Genomic DNA, 20,331 nt, shown 5'->3' with positions numbered 1-20,331 from the left:
CAGACCTTCAAAACAGAGTCCTACAGATGTTGTCTTTTTTTTTTTTTCTTTTAGTACAGTTGTATTGTGTTTCCTTGTAATAGGAGAAAGCCATAACACCATGTAGGATAGGTAATAGCCATGTATTATTTGTTGAGGCCATCATTTAGCGGTCTAAGGTACAGCTAGAAGAGATTTGGTGTATAATACTTGAATAGGGAGCCTGATTTTTGAAAAGCAAAATCACTGAACATTGCTGCTAGATTACCATTCCTGAAAGGCAGGTTACTTCCTTGACTATGTGAGTATAGGTACCAGCAGCTTTTTTTGCATTTTTCTTTTTTTTTTAAAAAAAAGAAATAATTAAAGAAAGGTCTGAGCTGATTAATACCCAGTTGCATTTTGACTGGATGTATGCAGTCTTTACAGTAAGTGGTGCTTGTTGAAGAGTGCCTGCTGGACACGTAGATAGAGAGGAGTATTTTAAACCATTGCTGCTTATGTTAGCTCAGATTGGTGTCTTAATAAAAATGTCTTTGTTTCATTCCTTCCTCATGTTGTGTGGGGTTGCTGCCCATCATCAAAAGGCTATTCCCCTTTCCTTGCAGGGGAAGGAGCATTTTGGAGATTACCACAGTCTCAGCCTGTAGTTCTTTCATGTGAAAAATACACTCCAGTAGTGATTTTTGGTAGTTTTTGGCGGCACCTTCTGTGGCTGGGCTGTTCTCCTGCAAGGAAGCCACCCATGTGCCACTTCTCACAAGACAAGGACATTGCCAGACAGCGGGGAGATGGCAGCGGGTTGATGGCTTTGTTGCTCCCTGCTTCACTCCACACACAGGTGCCCACGAAAACCTCCGGCCGCAGTTGCCTGCTGCTTGACTGGGTTGAAGGAAGAGAGGGACAGACGTGCAGGTACCCCAAGTGAGGCTGAACCAGCGGAGATGGTATTTCAATGGTGTTTCCTTAAAAACTGTTCAATTTCCTATTTGTGGCTGGGAGAGAAATCCTTCAAGAGCTGCTGTGGTTGGCTCTAATATTGCAGCTTTCTATAGCGTTTCTGTTAAGCAGAGACTGCCTACACTGCTGAAAAGCAGAGGTAGACCTCATATGTCCTGTTTAAGACACAAACATTGGTATTACGTCACTTTGGTCGTAAATAATGGAGTACAGATTACCTTCACGTATATTAAATGCTAGCAGATACTTGATTGTATGCGAGGCCACTAAACCCAGCAGGGTATGTCCCTTCGCCTTCACAACCTCTGATTTCCAGACAATGCCGGTGCGTCATATGCAGTCTCAACAAATTAGTTCCCTGTGCTACCCGGCCCTTTCTCAGCTGTCTGCTTCAGGATGCCCAGGGATGTTTCATCAACACGCCTTGTTCCACTTGCCTTCGTTTTGGGAGCTGCTGGCTGGCGATGGATTTGGACAGGCTGTTGCAGTTGAGCCAGATTTGTGACCCCCTGTGTTTTCTATTTTTCTGGTAGCAAGGGATGTACAGCAAAGGGTGGGCAAGGAAAGCTTGAACTTCTTTTTATTGATGATAATATTTAAAGGCAAAAATGTAACAGTATTTCAGTTGTGAATACATGGAAACTGTGTGTACTTCTTAATGTGTTTCAGAAATCCCTGTTACTTTTCTTCCTTAAATACAAGAAAACAGGCGTGTAATGCCTCATTGAAAGAAGCCTGTAGGGGTGCTTTGTGAGGGTCTTAATTAAGGGCTTTGAAAGACTAAACAAAAGGAAAAAGAAAATGCTACAGGGTTATTGTTATTCCAGCCCATTGGCTCAGCGAGCTGACCATCCATTGGTGCCTTCTGTCCATTTGGGAGCTGAATGACACTTTTGTTCGTGGTTAACAGAGGTGAAAGAAGCCAATTATTGGCTGTCTTTTCCACAGGGCAGCTGCAGACGGATTTCACTGCAGGCAAATATGGACTTTTCTGCCACAAGGACGGTTGTGATGACAGTTATTTTTGTGGAATTGTATGAAAGAAAACAGATTCCCCCTCCCTCCCCCCCCTCCCGTGACTTGTGTAGATGTTTATTGAAAACTGCTGTGAATATGCTGGCGTGGAATGGGAATGTGTAAAGGGCTGGATTCCCCACGCTAACAGTGTACTTGGCTTTTTCTCTGGGTGTGTGAGAGAGTGAGGTTTTTTGGGTTTCTTTTTCTCCTCATTTTTTTTCTTAATCTTTGCAATTGCAGTTTATTTTAACTATAAGATTTTTCTAATTGCTGTGCAGTGTGCATTAACCCTCTTACAGCTGCCAGCTCAGGCTGTGCTGGCTGCTTTGTGTGCTGTAGTGACAACCTCTGCAGGTTAGCAGGAAGTCCTAGAACAGCAAAATAAATGTCTGCATGCTATTAGGGACCTCAGCAAGTGTCTCTGTGCCTGAAACTCGCCCCTTCTTCTCCCGCATCTCTGTTGGTTGGTACAGTACATTATAAGATCTCTTCCCACCACTCTTGCTTTTATAACTTAAAATTTATTCCTTTCCTCCCCCCCCCCCCCCCCCGTGTATTTTCTTTGTTTGAGCCTCTTGTAGTTTAAATATTTGAAAATACTTGGTTGATGAAAAAACAGGGTCACCAACTGTTTTGATTCTGGAGAAATCTCCAGTCTGGGGCAAATTTTGGGCGAGGACCCATGTCTTGGTCGGTGTTGATCCATTGTAGTTTGTTGTGCTCAGAGATTTCTCAGCACGTTGGGTGCACAGGAGGCCTGTCAGTGGTTGTGGCAGGTTGCTTGTGGTGCCCTCTTTGCAAAGCCATCTAATATCTGCATTTAGGCATAGTTCATAATAATAGTACACAAAAGAAGGGAAAAAGGTGATATTCCTCATCTTGCTTGGCTCTCTGCTGCAGATGAAAGGAGAGTCTCCTTCTGTCTTCTGACCTTTGGAGATGGAACTGCTATGAGGACGTTCCTTCATCTCTTGGTGTGTACAGAGGAGTTACTGTGCTTTCAGTTGTTTTCTCTTCATCCAAACTGATTGTTTTCCTTTACTGATTTTGTTTTTACTGGATGGCTTGTTGCCTCCAGATGTGACTGCTCATGCCAGTTCCTACTATATTGCCAGTCCACATTGATTGGAGTTGGTTGTGTCCCTCTTGGGCTTAGGGTGGTACGGGCAGCCTTGCTTGAGGATCTTGAGCCATCAGAGGATGTGCCTCTGTGTCTTGGGAAAGCAGTGTCCTGCAATCTGATGGTCCAGCAAAGGACCCTGCTTTGTCTAGCAGGAGGCTGGGAGAGGAGGCTTTGTCTGAGGGTTACTTGCAGAAGTAGAACTAGTCTGTCTTCTCGGAGAGATGTTGGTGGCCAGGCTTGGAAAGCAGTAATGACTTGTCCCTTTTTTTCTGTTCTTCCCCAAGTGCTTGTAGCAGTAGCTAGTTTTTGCTGCAGACTTCGGGGGAGAAAACGCACTGTTATATACAGGAGCACCATAGGTGCTGCTGTCTCTAGATCCTGAACATTGATGCTTATCGTGTTGCTTTATGATGGCAGCAAATGCAGGTTGGGGATATGTGGAAATAAAGGCTACACAACTTTGACCGCTGAGGAAAGAGTTGTGTTTTTCCACAAGGCAAAGCATTCATGAAGCTTTGCTTCTTGGAATAATTAGTTCTGTGGTAAGTCAGATAAGAACGAACTGATTCCTGATGCTGTTGTTATACAATAAAAAGTAAAATTGAATTAATATACTTACTTAATGTCCCTTGTTCAGTCCTGTACTGTTGCAGTAGAAGCTGAACCTGTAGCTCTTCTTTAAGAACTTCTTGGCAGATGTTTTGTGTAGCTTTCGTTTTGATTTGTGTCTTAAGTTCACTGGAAGGTAAAGTGGATGCTCAGCCTGTGTCTTGATGCACGTAAGGATCTCGGCCATACATTTCAAATCAAAAAGAGGAATGTAGCTGAAAGCAGTATAACCCAAAAGGATGGGAAGCTCATACAAAGCGAGTGAGGTTGTTTGGATTCTTGTGTTTAGCTGGTCATCTTGTCAATAGGCAGCAGCCCTTACTTTACCATTTGTTGAAGGTACTTGTTTCATGAGTGAAACGCAAGGGTTGTACGTTAGTATGCACGAACACTGCCACACAGGAAACTATAGAAGACTTCAAGCAGACTTCAACCCTTCAAATACTGTCAAGTGGAAATAAGTCTTCTGTTGAGGTATTGTGCTATTACTGATGATCAAGAATTTTCTAAAACCTAAGTTTTACACCTTATCAAAACTGCTTGTGCTTCGGCAGCTACTTTAGGATACCTTGAAAATTGCTATGTAAAAGCTTGTTTGGTTCTATAAAGGCCATTCCAGGTGCTGCCCTGAGATCTATTTTGACACTAGAAAGTTGTACTGTGTGCTTTTAGTTTTCCCACAGTGTATAGGTAATTATAGTGCTGTGTTTCAGAAAAAGATTCTTTTTTCCAGAAGTAATTTTTAGTTACATCTGAGTTACAGTTAAAAATAACTGGAAAATTCTTAAATGCTCAAGCTCTGTTGTATGTAGGTTTGGACTGATTGAAATGTTTACATTTTGTCTTCTGGCTTCATTGTATTAGTGAGTGTGTTCATGCACCAGTTTTGTTTTGCTTTTTTTTTTTTTTTTGCTTTTAACCTCCAAAAAATGTAGGGCTTTTCCAGGCTTTTGAGGCTCTGGTTGCTTTCTAAACATTAGGTGGGGCAGGCTGGGAGACCAAAATAAACCAGAAGAAAATGAATAAAATTCAAAGTACTTACAGTTAATAAAGTTGACATTTGTGTGAAATTAGATTTGTAGCTGTTGTGTTCTCTTTTTGCAAGTGCAAAACCACACTGAAAATGCAACAGAAGATTTTTTTTTATATATATGAATACTTCTGTGTAATGATAGCACTGCTTTTCTATCGGTGCAAACAGATTTCTTTGCTGGGTTCTGCCTGGGCAGCTCAGAAACTTCAGCAGCTTTACCCTCCTCCTTCCTCTCAGATGCAGGAAGGATTGTTCTCCTTTGAACCTGGGGTTTGAGAAGGGGAAGCAACCTATCCAAACCCACAAAATAAGACTGTGCTAGGGCAAGGAACTGAACCTCATGGGTCTGTGTCCGGAGTTGTAATGGGGAGCTTTTGGTGTGAAATGTTTGTTGTAGCAAATACTGTGTTGCTAGGTGGAGTGAGATGTGGTGTCCTTGGAGTCCAAAGGGTGAATGTGGCTCCTGTTGAGGCAGTTTAAGTTTTATGGAATTGCCCTTGAAGCTGTTAAATGGAACAAAACGTGCCTAGTAGGTGTGCAGCAAAGACCTGAGACTGGGGAACCCAGATGTCATTAAACTGGTTTGATTACATAGCATGGTGATGTTCCTGGTATTAGAGTAATGGTTGTTCACAGAAGTTTTTGATAAGGGAAAAATGCATGAGAACTTCCTCAATAGTAATGAGCAACACCTTGGCTTGGTCATGCGTGATGCGTTTGTGTCAGGTTTAGCAATACGTGCTTTAAGTCAAAACTTGGATATATCTCTAACCTGTGGCTGACTTAACTCATTAAAGACAACTCAAAGCTATAAAGTCATTTAAAAATGGCATAGTTACCTTTGTGGTTGATTGGTTCAAGATGACTCCATGATGGTGAGGACAATTGTTGCACTTGGCAATCCTGTCCTATTTTAACTTGGTTAAAAACATAGTAATAAACTTTATTTACTTTAAGCAGGACAAATACCTTTCTGTGAAACTCCTTGAAGGAACCTGGTTGGTGTCAATTTAATTGAAGGCGTAGCTACATGTTTTATTTTCTTGTGGTGTGACATTTCCGTTGTCCCCTTCAGTACCTTTTCTCCTTCCTGCTACGCTGCAGTTTGCTGACCCATAGTCATGCCGATACAGCTTACTATGAGGCCATGTTACATACAGGACAGCTAATCCCATCTGATTTTTCTTTTTTAAAGTAAAAAAGTTTGTTTAAATTCAGATTATTATAGTGATCTGATTACAGCAGGCTGCCCAAATTGTGGAGGTGGAAAGCAGTGGGAGTAGAAGCCAATTCTCTTTGTCAGAAAGATAACACATGGTGCAAGCTACATTGTGGTGGGTGTAGTAGGCTGAAGCTTCAAGCATGTAATCAGTTGATGTGTTCTCTTTTTCCCTTTATGTGTGGAGATCTGTGGATTAAAAAAAATAACCTTCTCTTTACCTTTACTGGCTTTTACCAATAATCTCAAGTCTTGCTCACAATTGTGACTGTAATGAATGGTTTAGTCATATGTGTTTGGGCTAACATGATGCCAGGTTCAAGCCTCTTACCTGGATAATTGTTATTCCAGACAGTTTACTGGAACTGCTGTTAAAGGAGAGGAAGGTATTAAAGTGTTCCTCAAAGTTTCCCATATCTGGAAGATGTCAGTGAAATACAAAAGTATCACTAATAGGAGGGGACAGCATTTTTAATGCTTTGCACCCCAAGGTTCCACTGCCAGGTGTACAACTTGCCTTAGTTTTGCATGTAGCCCCAAGCCGTGCTGTCTGGAGACGGGAAACCAGCTGGATGAAGTACAGAAGATATGCAGTTGGCATAGAATGATTACATTGCTTAGATTTGATCCCTCTCAGCAACTGCCATGCCTGACTGGCAAAGATGCTTCGTAGTGGTCCTTTGAAAACTGTTGGTCTTTACATATTTTAGCTGCTCTGCTGTTCTCCTGAAGCCCTCCTGTAGTCTGTGTTACCTCAAGCAGCTGTGGATCTGAGGGGGTTTATCACCGAATACTTATAATGTCTTTTATGATGTTTTGGTCTGGAGTTACTCTTGGAGTCTGGGAAAACCATGTTACTTCTTAGACATGTCAGAGAGTAGCTTTGGTGTAACCGCTGAGAGCTTCCCGACCCGGGCTTTGGGTACTAGCAGGACTTGGGAGTTTGGTTACAGATCGGGGGTGTGGGTGATAGGAGTTCCCACTCAGTTTGTCCATGGACTTCCTCATGGTTTTGCAATTTCGTTTCTTTGCATTTTCTGTTAGATACCCAGAGGTATAGAAGTATCTCGGCACAGGTTTGCCCTCACCCTGCTTGACTAACATGTCTGTCACACTCATGGCTTGATTTTTATTGTACTCGATTCCCTTGCCTTACTGTATTCTGGAGAGTAAGTAATTATAAAACCATGAATAATGCGTAATTTTGCTCTCTGTAAATAATCTCCGACTATGTAAGGGAAATGTTCTTGCACTGAAAGACATTTTGTTTCCTCCTTCAATTTACAATAAGCCCTTCCTTCAGCCTGTAATCCGCACCAAATGTGTGGCTCTTAAAAATTAACCGAAAAGCATGTTAACTTGCACTATATTCCCATTCCAGGATACGATCTCTTTCATAATAATGCAGTGGAATTTTTTTCTGGGTCAATTCCCCACCATGTGTCAACATAGGCCATTAACCGTATGTGTGATTGCTTAATGGCTGGCCTGCAGTGACTCAAATACCAGTTCAAAATAGGTCTTTGCATACAAGTATTGTTCTCTCTAAGATCTTGATGATGGCTTGATTGGCACATGAATAGGGTACATTAGAGCTAGTTACTGTGTCTGAAAGAAAGCTAAGACATCGTGTTGGAAGAAAAAAAAACAACCCGCAGGTTCATGTGACATGGGAAGGAGGAGGCAGGAGAAATAACTTACAAATATGGTGGGGGAAGAAGGGGATCTTGCATCTCTTGCAGGAACAGACCTGTCTGAAATTTTTTAGCCTTTCTGTGGCTGTCAGTGAAAATGTCGTAGATCCTGCTTCAGCAAAATTCTAAAGGATTACTGGGATCAACAAGATTTATGTGTTTTTTATAAGTATTTCTACTGAAAAAGGGCTTCACTACCCCATTTCCAATAGGTCCTCAATATCTCGGTCCCCTTGAAGAGTCGGGGTTGGTGGATAGTCTGGGTTTTGATTGTTTCCATGGAAAAGCAGGTTAAGCGGTCGTGCAAATGTTCCAGTTAGTTTGAGGCACAGAGAAGTGGGTGGAAACATTGCATATAAACTCCCTGCATAGCTATTAGAGCATAATTTCTTTCTGTCACTGCCAAATGGTGTGAACGTACACAAAGGAGTAACTGTTGGAGCAATCCCCTGTCCTGTTTCCTTTCAAAAAACAAAACCCAAACAAAACAAAAAATCAAAAACAAACCAAGGAAAAATAGAAGTAAGTTATTTGTTTTGGTAAGGATGGGTAGTAGCTGGGCATAGGACGCAAGAGCAGCAGTGGGCAGAGGGGGCTGCAGGCTCTGCTGGTGACTTTGGGCAGGTTACTTCACCTTTGCTTGCCTGTTTTCCCTCCCATGCTGTTAGTCTTGTCCAGTTAAGCCTCAAACTACTCTAGGTGAGGAGTGTCTCGACTGCGTGTTTGTACAGCGCCAATCCCGTTGACATGTTGAACTAGGGCCCTTAGCTTCTTGTTGCAATACAAACAGCAGGTGATAAGATGTTGTGCTCGTTAGAGAGATAGCATAGGTACTTAGAAAATGGCAAGTGTATTTGCTGGGTGGGAATGCAACCTGTGTCTTGTTTAGCCAGTCACAGCAGATGTTGACTAAGGCTTTAAGTATTTGGTTATTTCCTTTCTTACAAGAATGTTTCCTTGAAGAAGTGGAAAAGAAAACATGCTCATAAATGAAAAAAATGGCATGGCTGATAGGCTTTTTGTGACTGCAGAATGGGCTGTGAGTACAGAACAGGTTTCTATGCTTTTTAGATGTTGGAGGTCAGTGTGATCATGTCAGAGGCAGTAGGACTGTGTTTAAGGTTGTTGGGGAGAGATAGAATCGCAAGCAGAAAAATCTACAATAATGTACAAACTGGTTTCAGCTCTTCTGTTTCATTTTATCTTTACCAGTTTTGTCTGTGTTAAAATAGATGAAGATTGGAAGGAGGAAAACGTGTTAGGTCTCGACAGTAAGGGTGGGAAGTTATGGGGTAGTTGATGCTGCAGAGTCCTGGTTGTTGGCACACCCAGAGGTGCCTTCAAGCAGGGTCCTTCCGACTAGGAGATGGGCACTGGTGGTAGTGTGACCTTGTCCGAGATTGGGAGAATGTAAGTTTTAAATGCAATACCAGTCTTAACGTATTATTACCACATACGTTTTAGATACTAGAATAGGCCAAGGTGGCCAAACCTTTCGGTAATAGCTGAAGGTAGTATGTAAAAGGTAAAAAAAATAATTGCTCAGCATATTACTTTATGGGGTTTTTTTAGAACTCAAGCACTTTCTAAGTGTAGGCTCTTCTGTAAACATCATCTTTCCTTTGCCTGATATTTGTTTTCCTTCTGTTCATGATTGGTAGCTATTGTGGTTGGCATGTCAGCATGTGACGTGTATCCTTGAACTGTAGCTGCATTCATTGGATTCACAGTGCAGGCAGTTATGGGTCAAGGCAGTAGTTGTGAAGTGGTGCTTCTGGAAGAGAATTGTTCACACCTTGTTACCAGGAAGATACGGTAAAACAAAAAATATCCCAAACTTCTTTTTCATTGAATTAATTTAATTAAAGCTTCCTTGCTGACCCTCTACACTTTCTATGCTTGCATTACGTTCTGAATATGATTAGGACATGGGACAGTATGAATGTGCTGATTTATTGATGCCATTCCTTCAGTGATTTTACCTTCATCCTGAAGGAACGAGCTATAAAGTAGGGATGAAATTCAGCTCCTGGTCTCCACGGGGACACCTGCTGAGGCGTGTGATTTAGTTGAAAATTACATTGGTTTTCATCATGTGAGAGTTTTCCTTCAAATTCAGCACCAAATTTGTTTCAAGACCATGACACCGCAGTACAACTTGAATTGGTCTAACCTGAGTTTCTCTGATTTCTCGTCCCCCCGTTGCCCACCCTCTGCTCCAGCTCCCCTGCCTCTCCCTGCTGCCGCACACTAGGCATTTCTCCTGGTTAATGCAGGTGTGATTTGGACTGAATTCTAAGAGCTGACTGTCACTGTGCAGCTACACATACTTCTGCCCCTTTTTTCTGGATAATAGGCAAAGATTTGTTGATCTTGTATACTAAGAAAAATATCTGTTGCTTTGTCTTCTTGATCTTCACTGATGTTAATGTAATTGGGATGTTCTCCACTTATCAGTGGTCCCAGTGGGAATGGGTGGCTCGTATTTGCTGAGTGTTTTCTAGCCTCATGTTGACTTGCACTTGCAAGTCTGGCTTTTTTAATGTAGTTTCTAAAAATATTAAGAGTTCCAGCTTTTCCTAGGATTACTGAAGCTAGATGAGAGTTACTACTTGGGGAATTTTGCATAGAATTGAGACCTTTTACCTAATAGTTTTGTACAAGTAGGTAGGAGGGCTTTATTCAAATACAGATAGCTCTGCCTAATTAATTTTATAAGTGTTATAATTAAATAACTTTGTGGCAGAGGGCCCAGACCTTGGAAAAGACTGAATGGAGCCTACAGTATTACATGCTATTATCTATCAGCAAACAGGTTAAGCTTGCTCAGAGGGAGTATTTTATAGGATTTTAAAGGTGCCTTGTTGAAACATGATCTTTCCTTCAACAAACACTCCTCTCTCTCTGCTTCCCTCTCTCTCCCTCCTTCTCTCCTTCTCTCCCCCCCTCTGTCTCTTCCCTTCTAAACTTCACAAAAGATAGAGATTAGGTGGACAGCCAAAAAGAAGTTAGCTATTAATGAAGTGATGGGGAGCACCAGAGAGTAATTTGATTTTTCTTTTTTAAGCAGCTAATCTCAGTTGGGTTTGACTGAGATGTAATTTTCCTTTTCTGTAACTAGATATTTCATGTCTTTCTGGCTTAAGGACTGTTCATAAAGTGGAGTATTTTAGGTTGCTAGCATGTGCAGAACGTGAATGTGGTGGGAAGGTGCATATGCCCCCAATTCAGTGCAGATCCAAGTTTGATAGCAGAGGCTGCAGTGCAGGATAGAAAGCCTAGCAGCAGCCGCCTCTCCTGTGAGTTTTGGGAGACATGCCAGCACACCAGAGCTGGGTGGTGAGGAAAATTTATTTTCCTAAAATTTGTGCACCTTTTGACTGAGGAGAAAGTCAAAGTTTTGTGGTCCCTCTTTGCAGTTGCAGCTTTTTTTCTCATGCAGAAATTATTGTCCCCTTCCTCCGTTTCCATAGTCTCTAGTCAGCTTCCCTGTCTAATCAGATTCCTGCTCTGGCAATGGGTAAGAAAGATGTTAAGGATAAATCTAACAAGAGTCAGGCTACTTCTGTGGTAGAGACAGAACTTGAAATTGAGGGAGAAAGCAATCTGTGTCCTGCAGGAGATGCTGTGAGGTGCTGTGTGTTTTATCAAATTCTCTTGTGCATGGTACCACTGATGTAAGGTGTGACTGAAACCACCTTCTAAAGATAAGTAAGAGTTTCTGTTTTTAAACAGTGAGAGAATTAGTAAATTGCTATTCAAGATATGAACTATTTCTGGTCATCCTGAAGCCTGGAGAAGCTTGACTTTGGTTAGTGCTTTGGTTAGTCCTTAAAATAACTCTCAACAAACAAACAACTGAAACTTTCCATCAAGAACTGGAATTCTTGCACAGGAGGTGTATAATAAAAGAAGTCTGAACTGTATTGTATTGCCTAGTTCAGGTTTCTGAAATCTCCACTGCTGGTTGCTTTGTTGCTCTCAGGATAGTTTAAATCTTGTTTTATGCAGAGAGCAGATGAAGTGCAGTGTGTTTTTACTGTGTCCAGCAAAAGTACTTTCTTCTCCTAAGTTATTTTATCATATTTGATGCCTCTTTTCAACACAGGGAGGTTTTCAGAGTTCTTGGTGTTCTTGCTGGTTTGTATATGTATAATATGTGTACAAGTGTTTTTTTAGGCACATGTTTCTGTGTTAGGTGAACCTAAAAAGGGACCTTGCCAAACTAAGGTGGCAGTGAAGATTAAAGTGATGCTCAGAATAACCTGAAAGTATCTACTCAAGCAGACTGAAGACAGCAAACAACTGTTGGAGTACTGTGGCTTGATTTTTCACCTTTGGCCTGTAAGAATTAGTCCCTGAAGTACCTGAGATGGTGAAGTAAAACTTTCAGTGGGTTTCTTCAAGCTGCTTGTTTTAGTTGTTTTGCTTTTTTTGGGTTTTTTTTTTTTCTTTTTCTGTGATACCTTCCTGGAAGAAGGACAAAACTTCTGACCAAGTGTGTGAGCCTTATTTATTGTTCAAAACTGCAGGCACGGCAGCAAGAGCACTGTAAGAGGGAGCATGGTTGTGTTTATATTCTGGCGTTGCATCTCTCCTGCCTGAAATGGCGAAACTAATTGTGACTACAAGGCTGTGATTCATGTTATCCCTGAGATGCAGCCTCTTCTTGCTAAAGAGGTTACCACCTTCGGCTGCTCATCATTTTAGTTTCGATGCCAGCTCCTTGCCTGATCACGCCCTGACCTGCCTAGGTTGAAGTCGGTTAGCAAGCGAGGATTCAGCCTGGCTGCTTAGCACAGATAAGCTGGGTTAATGGCTAACTGCTGGAAAGTTTAGGTCTACTTGGATTCTCATTCATTTTCCTGATGAATCTACAGTGTAAAAAAAAAAAACCAACCAAAAAAACCCCACCAAAACCAACCCCCCCCCCAGACAACCAGGGCATTCCTGTCCTCATCATTTCCCTCTTAAAGCTGTTGTGTCCAGCTTGCACTTACCAGGGTTAACATCTCAGATGTAAACATGGGGCTAAGTTTAACGACAGGACAGAATTGTAGGTTGCTCGGCTAACAGATGGTACTGCAAAGTAATGAAAGAACAAGAGATTTAAGATAAGCCTTTCAGATACAGAGTCTGAACTTAAGTGCACCAGTAAATTTTAGGCCAGGTGTTTGGGTTCTTTGGTGTTTTGATTGTTGTGTTCTGAGGGGTTTTTTTGGTGGTGATTGAAAGGTTTGTCAATGTTTTTCTGCTTTTAGGAGACGTATGTCAGGATATAATATCCCAGTCCAGAATGGGTTCTTCAACATAGTCCTGCTGAAATTAGGCAACTGCTGATGTGATCCTTCTGTTGTGTGATAGCATCATTCCATGGATGGTGCTAGAAGTTGGGGAAGTACTCTTGGGTATTCGTTTTGTTCATTCTTAGAGCTCTATTTTCTATGTTAGGACCGCAGATGAGCTCTAGACTCACAGGCCTGAGTTCTTTCCGGTAGAGGTGGAGGAACACATGCAGTAGGGAAGCTTCTCAGTGGAGATTTCTTTGACGTATCCAAGCGTACTAATATTTTGTCTTTATTGCATGGGCAGTCTTCTTGATTCTTCATAGACTGATTTGTTTTTTTGGAATACTGTGAATAGTAAAATGAAAATCAGCTGAAAGAACAGTAGAAACTTGGCAAGGACTCTTTTTGTTCTGGGAGGTACTCTTTTGGGGGCAATCTTTGCCATTATTTTGTCATCATATATGATGCTGATCCATTTTTTGTTGTAATTCTTCTGTAAAGCATGGATTACTAAAAGAATCTTCCAAATTAACTAGGCAAACCTTTTAGCCACTCTCTAAGTCATCTAATATTAATGGTATGGGTGTTTGCTGATAGTTTTTATAAATTCTCGCATTGAAGCTTGTGAAATATGTAATATTTTGTTACCAGCAAATAATATCCCCTTATACTGAGGATATTCTAAAGAAGGTATTGCAGTACCTCTTTGTGCCTGTTTATTCCTATAAATGCAGTTTTGCTGAAAATGAATCTTAAGTAGCATTTGTGGATATTGATAATGCTTCTCAAATCTTCATTATTAAGGTGTTCTGGTTTGCACTTACATCCAAGAAGTCTACTCCCTTTATTAAAATCGTAGATGCTATGTCTTGGAGCTACGGGCGAAAAACATTCTTTGCTAATTTCAGATCCCAGAGAAAGCAAAAATTACGTAGAAATTGGATGTCAGCCATGCTCTATGTCTACATGGTTTCCACTGACTTAGTTTATGGTTTGCATATGACACTTCTGAAAATTAGGCATTTGTAGTTCTGGAAACTTCAAGACTACTACTTTCTGTTCCAAAGAGCTGTTTCAGAGTGCAACAAATGTGGTTGCAGTCAAAATCCTAGAGAAAGCAATGTCATAAAGTGCCTTATGATTATACATACTGTAGACTTAGTTTTACTAGCACCATTTAATATGGTATACGCAACAGTAGGGCTTTATATCATCTGGAGAGCCTTTTGAGAGAGTGGTGCATTTTCTTGTGCAGGTTACTATTTCTTAGGATTCACATAGAGTCTCTACCCCCTTCTGCCTTGTTCATAATTGCTTCCAAGTCGATGCTAGAAGGGGATGTATAGTCCTCTGGTAAGGAAGGGAGTAGCCTGGTGTGTGAAACCTGTGTATTCATGACAATTTGAAAAATGTATATGGGGGGGTAGGGAGAATAAAAGTTGCAGTCTCCTGTGGAGCAAACAGCTGACGATTCATGTATTTGAGACTTTTATTTCCTTTCCTGCGCAAGAAGGAAAATCCCTCCTGCAGCAACTGCAGCATCTCACGGTACCCAAGCTGTTGCTGAGACACAAAGCACCTCTTAAAGCACGTGGGCTGTAGAGTTCAGCAATAAATCATCTCCAGTTCAACTCTTTCTCTTGGTCTCTCAAAATTTGGTTTGTTTTTTTATGTGCTGAACCTTATTTTGATCTCCATTGCTCTTGAGTTACATTAGGATACTCCCAACAGGTGCTGAGGAATAACTCTTTTGGTGTACACTGAGGTATGAGAATTGGAATTCTGGCCTGCTATTTAAGAAACATTTAATTTAAACAAACGGTTGCATCTAGATTTAATGCAGGAGTGCACTGCTCACATCGGTGGCGGCTGGTTACTCATGCTGCTCAGTTGGGAGCAGCAGGCCAGTTGCCAGATGCTTGTCAATCTCAACGTAAATTCACTGACATCAGTTGACATTGTCAACTGCACTAACTGTGGGTTTTCTTATATAGTGCGTCCTGTTGTCTGTGTAAATAAGGAGACTTTTTTTAATGAGCTATGTTAGACGTTACGGTCTGGCTACTGGAGGAATAATGTAGAAGCTTTTTGCAGGAAGTGGTTTAATTAGCTGCAGCAACTTTTTTGGTCAGTTGTATGGCACTGATGTGGCATTTGATTTATCACATCATGGAAGAAGCAGCACCAACTCCTCCATGTGCACCTTGCTTCCCTTGTAAAACCTGAGTTTCTCAAGGGGACTGGTTTTGCTGCTACAAAATTGTTCTGTGGGGTTTTGTGCTCTTTCAGTATAGCAGGAAGAGTCTACATGAACCTTTCTCTGCCTCGGCAGAAGAGGTGATAATTCCAGCTGAGGCAAAGGTTTGAATGGCACTTGTTGCTAATGGATGGGCTGTGAATGTCTGTCCCAGGAGCAGATAGAGGTTTTTAGGTCAGGTCTTCATGCAGCAGTGGTGCTTGTTGACTACCAATGAGATGGAAAGGGTGGTTTGGTTTTGGTTGTTTGCTTTTTACCCAAAATACATGGGGGGCACATACATGCTAGACAACAACGTGTGGAAGGCAGCAACCAGAGGGAAGCTGGGAGGGCTGTGCTAATGAATCTCACTGATTTGCTCCTAAAACTACTATATATATGTATATGTTTGTGTATATCTATATGTATATGTTTTGTGTATATCTATATGTATGTATATGTGTGTCTATATATACGCACACACACATATATATAAAAGCAGTAACCAAGTGGAAAGTAAGAACTTGGGTTATATCATGAATTGTTAGGTAGTTATTAGTTTAATTATCAAACTGAATCGTTTTCATGCTACTTTTACTCACATTGAGTAATGACTTGCTTTAGGACTGGATTATCTGTGATGGTTATGTAGGTGTGAACTGAGGTGATGGCACCAAGTTTGCTACTTACTGCTCCTTCAGGAAGAAAAAAGCTGAACAGGCCTGCATGCCTGTCATGTAAGCACTTGCTGCCGGCCTGTCTCTGCTTATGGATTGAGAATGAAATCTGTTTAAAACTATTACCTCGAGGACTTATATAGGTTTTGTAGAAAAAAAAATTACTGTGGTGGAGCTGGGACATGTTTCTGCTATTCTTGTCAGTTGTTCCAGAAGCCACGTTTGCCAGAAGCTCCTTATTAAGTCCCAATGGATGTATTCTTCTTTTTTTAAAGACATTGTGGGATGAAAATCTGCGTGGTGGGTGGTCACAGTCTTTTTTTATTATTATTATTTTTTCATGTGCTGTGGTTTTAGAGCTGCCTTAATGATCTCTGTTAAAATTGTGTGCATGTATAAGTTGGTAAATATTACTAATGTGGATAACAGGACTGTAGAGCCTTTTCCATACGTGCATACCCTGTAGTTCCACAGTATTTTTTTTTTTTTGCTTACAGGCATGAGAAAACCTTTTTATATCAGCTTTCTATTGTGTAGGTCTTTGCTGCAACTGGATTCTCAAATTACTGTGCTTTGAAAGTTTAGCAAGCAAATTTCTTTCTAGGAGATATTACTGTGTGAGGCCAAAATATTTTTTTCTGTTATCATACCATCTCATTAGGCTTTCTTTTTCACCTCCTTTTCCTAGAGTCTAAAAATCCCTTGCTGTCTATTGATAAATCTGTATTTTTTCTTCTCCAGTGATATCAGCATGAATAACATCACAAGGCTACCAGAGGATGCATTCAAGAACTTCCCCTACTTGGAAGAGCTGTAAGTATTTCACACATGTTAAAGTTTTGCTGCAGCATCAGATGGCTATGTGAAGTTGAAGGTGTGTGGGGAAATAGTGTTGAGTTGAGCTGCAAACAGAGAAAGCAATTATATTTTTTAAAAAGAATCCTGTACGTGTTTGGAAACCGGAACAGTAAATGCTACTTACAAGGGACTTTTTATGGTAATTATTTTAATCATGGCTAGAGTGATGACGCATACTAATTACAGCGCTATCCACAGATAACCTAAGAAGTGTGTAATTATCATTGTTTCCAAAGAAGCTATGGTATAGCTGTTGCATAAATTCCATAAAATATAAGTTATTTCACTTACTGAGCAGCTTGCTCCCATTTCCCCTGGAGGCTGCAGATGCAGCATTTGCAAGCCCATCCTGATCTGCATCTGAAATTCATGTTCTGTGGTACAGGGTTTCTTGTCCTTAGTCTCTGGCAGAAATTTTCTTCAGTTCCCATCTCCCTCTTGTCCCACTATCTTTTCAGCTTTTCTTTAGGTGTTACTTAGGTGATTCTGAATCCTCAGGCTGCGTTAAGGCTCGTTTGTCCCATGTTTTGCTGAACCTGAAGTCTTTGCAATGTTGAAGCACCTTTTTACAGCATAGCCCTGGATTACATTGAGTTTCAGGGTCAATAAACAGAAGGCTTTGACTTTGAATTACTGTTTTAGTAAGTACTGTTATGTGGCAAGTGATTGTGCTGTGCCTTAGTTTCCTTATCTATGAAGAGAGGGTAATGGCTCAACCTTTACCAGAGAGCGTTGAGAACTTCCAGTAACCAACAGATAAGACAAAACCACTGCAATTTGCTTTGCTTCTTTTCAACTTTCAGTAGCAAAGCAAATTCAGTGGAAAAGTAGCATTTCGAATGCAAAATAAGGCTGTCCTTACTTGTGACTATGGCTACACTGGAACTATGAATCCTGTGCTGAGAGGTTTTTCAATAAATGCACCTTTGGGAAAGAGCAACTCATTTCCCCAGAGAGACAAGCCCTCATGAAGTAGGGAAACGTTCTTCTGACATTACAGACAAGGAAACTGAAGCAAAGAATTAAAGCCATTTGTAGAGGGCAACAGGATAAATTAACCCCATAGCAAGACTGCAGATAAAGCCCAGAACCTTTGACTCTGGTTATCTGCTATAACCAGTGAAACCACTGCACCTTACTGGAACAAAGATATTGAGAAATTGATAAGAGATGGATCACTAGCTTCTGAAAAAAGGCTTGCATTCCTGAAAGCCTCTCTGTTTTCCTTCCTTGCACCACAGCCAAGCTAGTTGGTCTAATAAGGTGTTTCACCTCTCCTTACAGTTTTGATCTCTCTCATATCCTGGTAATGTAGCAGCTACCATTACTAATACACTCAAATAACTCCATTTTCTCTGGTTCTTAGGCAGTTTTGACTCGGGTCAGTACAGTTGTAAAGCGCATTTGGGCTTATTTATGTCAGATGAATTGTGTGTGATATCTTATTTCATGCTTAACAAGTTCTGGTTTGTTCCCTCTGATTTTAGGTATTGCTTAAATTTGCAATGTAGTTGAGAATACCTCAAGAAGGAAAAGAGATTTGCCAGGATTTCAGATGGTGCATGTGTGTAATTGGTGCAATTTAATAAAAGCTCTATGGCACGGGTAGTGAGTTTAAAAAGAAATAAAATCAGAAGCCTGGGAAGGCTTGCTTCGTTCAGAATGTATAGTAGCCAACAATCCCGTGTCTTTTGTAGTACGTACTGCTGTATGTCTGTATGTTTTGTTAGATATTTGTAGTCCTTTTTTTTTTCCAAATTCTTTTCATATTTCACATGTGAAAAAGTGAAATTTTTCATATGAAATTTCAGTCATATTTGACACTTGAAGTTGAAAACCCAAAACAACTCTGGTTTTTCCAACTTTAAAATTACTGTGGGAGACTTCATTTTTTCCTTATAAATAATTAAGCAATAAAACCTAACTGGTGGGTGTGCATATTGTGTAACTTCCATAAACCTCGGGGTGTGTCAGGAGGTAAAGAGAAAAGGCAGAGCCTTCAGCCATCATCTATTGTGCTTTTGTTGCCTAAGAGCCATTTGCTACTTGTACCTCATTGTCCCTCTAAATTCCAGTTTGCAAAAATATAGGCTAGCATTAAGCTTGGAATTGTATGTGAACATCCAGAAGCTTTAAATCATTGCTAGCATGCTTGCTTGATGTATTGAAGCAGCTTCTGAGGAAAGAAAACAACAACCCCAAAACCAAAAAAATCCAAACAAAAACACACCCAAACCCCAACAACTTTTCATTAGAAATGGTACTTGCCAAATGTTTGGATATATTTGAATCAATCCTAATACATTAGTACAATGGAAAAAAAATACACTTCTCATAGTTACCTCCTACAACTGCATGTGTATAGGTAGGAGAATCTCCAGAAAGATGAAAAACAAACTCTCCAATTCAACAGCCATCAGGGAGGCAGAAAGACAGGAAAGCATGAGAGGAGGCCCATAAGTAGACAGTACTTCTCAGTTGAAAACCATTAACTGAGACTTGTGAGTTGTTAGTAATGTTTTGCAGCAGCGGCCTGCTTTGAAGTTGAAGCCTGCTTGCTGGGGCTCTGGCTGAGTCCCATCAGCAGTGAAATGAGGAAGTTTCTTCCTTTTCTTTAAAGACCTGGTTATGGTCATCAGTGCACAAGTCAGCTCCAGGTTCCCTTGCTTCAGTTCACGTTCTTCCTAAACGGGATATAATAGAGTCGAATAAAAGCAGCTTCCCTCTTTAATAGAAATGACTGGCACCAGGCATGACGTGTATTTTCTTCATTCTGCCCATTCTTTTTTTCTCTATGGGAAAGGACAGGGTACAGAAACCTTTCAGTCTTTATTTTTGCTGTTTCTGGACAGAAAAAACTCACACTGTTGTACTTCCCACTGTACAACCACAGTTTTCCCTCTCCATTCTAAGATGATTTTCAGACATTCTTCCTGCTTTTATTTATAGTTGAGCAGATCCAAATTCTGACTGCCGGGCACTAGCAGAGTTGCTTTTTCTGCACAGAAAGCTGGGTGTGGGTCTTCATGCCAAAGAAAGAGACCAAGTTAAGGCAAAGGGATGTTGAAGTCTAAGCTAGAAGTGACTTTTCCATCTAGAACTTTTCCCAAGAATTACATGCCTAAAGCAAATGAAATTCCCACAAACTTAATGGGAATGTGGTAAGTACCCACACCACCATGGACTCAAGTAGCAGTTCATTCAGGAGACAGTCCCAGACACTTTCCTCTTCATACTATTCTTTACCTCTGCTATTTGCAAATGCTCGGGGCCATTAGCCCCTGACAGACTTAGTTAATTAATATTGCAAAATAGTATCGTGGAATTTAATTGAGTGTAAATGGGAGGCAATTAGATGTATTATGAAGACAACTGCGTCTTATGCAGTGCATTTCTGGAGAGGATGCAGAAAGAGTCATTTAAAATGGAGGTTGTAATTTCCTTAATGCAGTGAATTATTTGGTAGTCTGGAGAGACATCAGAAGACCATTTTCTGAATCCTAAAATGAACGTTAGTGAATAAAAGTGGAAGAAGCAGTGTACCAGACTTCAAAAAAGCTGTCTGCTTGATTAAAAGGTGCCTTCTACGTCACACCAAAGGGGGAGCAACCTTGGTGCTTCAATGTATGCATCCTGTG

At 40.8% G+C, this 20,331-nt stretch overlaps 1 protein-coding gene across 1 annotated transcript in view; it reads left to right on the top strand.

Annotated features, from left to right (window-relative positions):
• Nucleotides 1-20,331, top strand: part of LGR4 (leucine rich repeat containing G protein-coupled receptor 4) — a 78,502-nt gene that overhangs the window by 17,311 nt on the left and 40,860 nt on the right. Inside the window, exon 2 of the mRNA XM_069857466.1 lies at nt 16,577-16,648. Coding sequence (XP_069713567.1) covers nt 16,577-16,648 — 72 coding nt within the window. The remainder of the gene's footprint in view (nt 1-16,576; nt 16,649-20,331) is intronic.

Source organism: Phaenicophaeus curvirostris, chromosome 5, assembly GCF_032191515.1.
Source record: "Phaenicophaeus curvirostris isolate KB17595 chromosome 5, BPBGC_Pcur_1.0, whole genome shotgun sequence".
NCBI lineage: Eukaryota > Metazoa > Chordata > Aves > Cuculiformes > Cuculidae > Phaenicophaeus > Phaenicophaeus curvirostris.
The sequence above is the reverse complement of the archived record's forward strand: the minus strand, read 5'-3'. Positions and strand labels throughout refer to the sequence as shown.